This window comes from Lynx rufus, unplaced genomic scaffold, assembly GCF_022079265.1.
Source record: "Lynx rufus isolate CCGP_SWC_20201006 ecotype Redwood Valley unplaced genomic scaffold, mLynRuf1.p SCAF_3, whole genome shotgun sequence".
NCBI lineage: Eukaryota > Metazoa > Chordata > Mammalia > Carnivora > Felidae > Lynx > Lynx rufus.
The window spans coordinates 154,361,204-154,365,554 of record NW_025814845.1 but is presented as its reverse complement, the minus strand read 5'-3'; the positions used below and the strand labels follow the sequence as shown (position 1 = coordinate 154,365,554).

The 4,351-nt window shown below is 41.6% G+C and overlaps 1 protein-coding gene across 1 annotated transcript; it reads left to right on the top strand.

The window, feature by feature from the left end:
* The first annotated feature begins 2,078 nt into the window (after positions 1–2,078).
* LOC124520691 (ATP synthase membrane subunit K, mitochondrial-like) lies at positions 2,079–2,386 on the top strand. Its single transcript, XM_047091737.1, has one exon. It carries the CDS (start codon positions 2,086–2,088, stop codon positions 2,269–2,271), a length of 186 nt encoding a protein of 61 aa, XP_046947693.1. The 5' UTR covers positions 2,079–2,085; the 3' UTR covers positions 2,272–2,386.
* Positions 2,387–4,351: the final 1,965 nt, after the last annotated feature.

Genomic DNA, 4,351 nt, shown 5'->3' with positions numbered 1-4,351 from the left:
TAGAAGAGACGTAAAGAAGAAAGAGTATGAGACGTATGAGGAAGCAAAAGGAGAAGAAGTAAAAGAGTCCATCGTTTTTCCCAGAGGAGAAAGCAAAAATCCAACCACCCTATTTCCCTAATCTTTTTCCCACCTGGATCCCTCTGCAACAGTTCCAATTTGAATCCAAATAATGTCTGAGATTTGGGATTCACTAGTAAACTAGCTCTGATTCCCTAATCCCAGCACCGGATGTTTGGGGGTGTTGGGATTTGGAGTTAATTAATTCAGCCACCTGTAACATTCATTCAGATGTTGCTACCTTTTCATCTTCGTGCAAAGTTATTTGCAGATGCTGACTAACTGCTTTCCCCACCCCTTCCTTCCACAGCCCTGAAGAGCTGTGTCCCAGCCTTCCCAGGCAACCTCTAGCCCCAAGCTCCTTTCGTTCCAAGTGCAGACCTTGAACTTCACGTAGAGATCCCAGAGAGAATTTATAGTTTTCTATGCTCCTTAAACTATGTGTGTGATCTCTTTATTGTGTGGGCTTCATATCCATCTCGCTATGGAAAATACAGAGGAAAACCTATAGTAGGTAAAAAGGGTGCAATTTTAGTTTCCCAAGCATAAGTGCTCATTGCTTTATGAGATAAAGCAGATCCAAAAGAATTCCACAAAGAGCATTTGGGGCCAGCCTGACAACACTCCCTCAGCTTGCCTTCATACAGGTGTAGAAGCCTACTATTCAAAACGGTGACCTCACTGGGTGTTTCCTCAGACTTTTGCTGTCATACCCAAGTAAAGCGTTTATAGATACCCTGCAAACAGTGATTGTAGCCATTAGAGTTTAAAAGTACTAAACTCCTTACCACTGAGTATTAACTGAAAGCTTTAAGAGGAGTAACAGAGACAGAAGTTTGTCTGAAGGACATCAGTTAAAGTCATTCCCCCAGAATATTTGCTTAGCACATGCTGCCACCTGCTTTGCCCAGGCTAAGATATGGGAGTCTTTGCGACCAGGCAAAACATCAAGTGCTCTGCTGTTTTGATACCATTTTGTAGCCCCCTTCTCCGTAGACCCCTTTTGGTACATGTCCTCTGCCTACTTTACAGAGAATTGAAAATAAACTTGTGGAGTAATTGGAATTAAAACCCTTGCCCCTGACTTCAAAAAGAACTTCCCATTGTTGTTCCGCTATATCACATTCCTCCTACTTTTAGAAATAAAATAATTTCTCCCGAGAACACAGTTCCCCTCTACTTTGTAAGGTAGATGTTTGTCTGACCAACAAGCAAATTTAAGAAACTCGCTATCTGTCCTTCCATCTTTGAAAAACAAGGCTGTATGTAAACAATCTAATCAAACATAGAATTTGTAATATCCGTTGGAAATTGAAGGACATTAAAAATGGTGGCTTCGAATAAGCATGCTGGGATTGTTATCTGCATGGCAAAGGATCTCTTGGGAGAAGGGAAAATATTGGTCAAGCACAATTATCTTGTATAACAGTTAAAATTTTTAACCACTCCAATATGTTGATGGTGAGATTTAATCTTAGTGTAAAGATACCTTTGTGAACCATTGGGATTTATCATGCACACAAAGCAATTTAGACATGCATGGTTCTTGCCTTTAAGGATCTTTCTAAAATGGAATCCCTCTCCATGGATACTCATTTGTATTGGTGGAATTTCTTGCTAAGAAAACAAAATGTCTTTCAAAATCCCAGGTTGTTATCAACTTGTCATATTGGAAAGATAATACAATTTCAGCTGAATATTCCCTCTCCAGTCAAACGTTAATGAGATAATGAGCTCAGTTTAATTTCCTGGTAAGGACACCATTTTCAAATCACTAAGTCCCCAGACAATTCTGGCATTTCTCACCACCTTCATTCTTGGCGCTTTCATTTTTGCTGCCCTTCATTTACAAAGAAACCATACACGATGCAGTTTCCAATTTTTAGCACAACCTTTCCCCAGTTCGAATTTCATCTTAGCCTATATTTTATTTGCCTATCTGGTCCCACTGCCCATCGCCTTCATTAAAAGAGAGAGACGCATAGGCTGAAGGACACAACCAGCGGAATTGGTGTCTTTTGCAAGATGGAAATCATGGCAGGTCCAGAAACTGATGCCCAATTCCAATTCACTGGTATGAAAAAATACTTCAGCTCTTACACTCTCACAGGTAGAATGAATTGTGTACTGGCCACATATGGAGGCATCGCTTTGATGGTCTTGTACTTCAAGTTAAGGTCTAAAAAAACACCAGCTGTGAAAGCAACATAAACAGATTTTAAAGTGTACCTCATCTGTTAAGTTCCCATGCCTGGAGAAGCTAATGTCAACTCATCATGTGGTACTCAATTCGTACAATAAATTATGAAACTGGAAAGAAAAAAAATAGAGAGAGACAGACAGACTGACAGACAGACAGAGACTGGAATGGAGAAGACATTGCACTAGCGACTAAGAACACATACTAATAGACTAAGAGCCTATTCTTAGAGTGTGTAGCCCAGTGTAGATAACTGGCTGACCCACCTGAGTATTCTGTGCTGGGAAAAGGGGTGTAGCCTTGTGGGAATGCCATGGAGTATTTAATCCTGCTTGGAGGAATCAGAAAAGGCTTCTTAGAGGAGATACTTTTCAACTGAGCCTTCAAGGATGAATAAGAATACCCAAGGTGAAGAAAAGAAGATACGGATACTCCCTAAATGCTTGAAATACACCAGGGACTTCGGAGGTATGACAGGAAAGTGAAAGTGGATGAGTATATTGTGACCCGATGGGGGACTTGAATCCTATGTGAAGACGTTGTGATCTAAAAAAGTTTACCATGGGGGCACCCGGGTGGTTCAGTCACTTAAGTGTCCAACTCTTGGATTTCAGCTCATGTCATGATCTCACAGTTCATGAGCTCAAGCCCCGCATCAGGCTCTGTGCTGACAGTATGGAGCCTGCTTGGAATTCTCTCTCTCCCTCTCTCTCTCTCTCTCTCTCTTTTTTTTTTTTTTTTTTGTTCTTCTTCTTCTTCTTCTTCTTCTTCTTCTTCTTCTTCTTCTTCTTCCTCTCCCTCTCTGCCCCCCTCTCTCAGCCTCTCCCCGACTTGTGCTCTGTCTCCCTCAAAATAAATAAACTTAAAAAATTTTTTTTCTAACTTACCATAGATTTTTTCAGCAAGGAAACAACAGCTTCAAAACTGGAAATCATGGTTAAAGTAGAAGTCAGAGAAACTTGTCAAGGGAAATTTCAAAGACAAAATAGGAGGGGAGGAGACCCTCAACCAGGATATTGGGAGTGGACAGGAGAGAAAAGGGGAGGTAGGACACCCTCCTGCTTCCTAGTATCACAAGCAGATCTCCTATGAGCATTTCTGTTCTCATATCCTCCACACTTTAAACGTTTATCTGTTTCCCATCCCTTATGCACACTTCTGCTGAGAGCTAAAAACAAGGTTCTCTGCATTCATTTGAATCTCTTTTTATGTTTTGAAAATGAAGACTGGCAGATAATAATATCTCATCAGCTCAATTCCCAAAACACCAGCTGGTGGCCTCTTCGGGGTGACCTGGAACAAGCCACAGAGAGCGTGGTTGACTGTGCTTGCTGCTGATTAAGGCTAACTCCAGGTTCCACAGGCTGCGACAGCCAGCTGGGACACTGTTACCTTCCAGCAGATACTCCACGTCGATCTTCATTTGCACTGAAGGCACAGGCTCACACCTTTCATCAGAATAATGAGCAAAGACGCCCACAATAACGAAATTGGATTCTTTGTGTGATGGCGTCTCTCCCCAGTCTTTCCATCTGTACCAGTTCTCCGTTCTCTCTATCATGTCAGAAGGGGCTCAGTGACATGAATGCCTTCCTTCCTGATGATGTCTCCCAATCCAGGTTTGGAGTTAATTTTCTGAATTTGCTACTGTAACGTCTTCAGGATATTTCAGGGCAGGGGTCTCCAAGCAATATAATGGAATTTATTGACAGAGCTCAGTGTCTCCAAGTCACCTGTCTTCTCAGTGGTTCCTGGGGGGTTTCTCTAGAGAGGTAAGCACAGCTTGATGAAGAAACCACTCTGCTCTGCCCTTTTACACCCCAAGATGTTAACTAATTTTTTTGTCACAGCTTTCCGGAGCTATAATTCACATACCATAAAATTCATCTTTTGAAAGTATACAATTCAGTGGTCATTAGTACATTCAGAGTCATGCAACCATCATCACCATTTAATTTTAGAACATTCTCATCACCCTACAAAGAAAGTCCATACTCACAGCAGTTACTCTCCATTTCTCCCTCCTGCAAGCCCCTGGGAACCATTAATCTGCTTTCTTTGCGCTTACATATTCTGGACATTTCATATAAA

What these genes read in the sequence shown, in the direction of transcription:
- LOC124520691 (XM_047091737.1), top strand. Translation starts at nt 2,086, where the DNA reads ATGGAAATCATGGCAGGTCCAGAAACTGATGCCCAATTCCAATTCACT.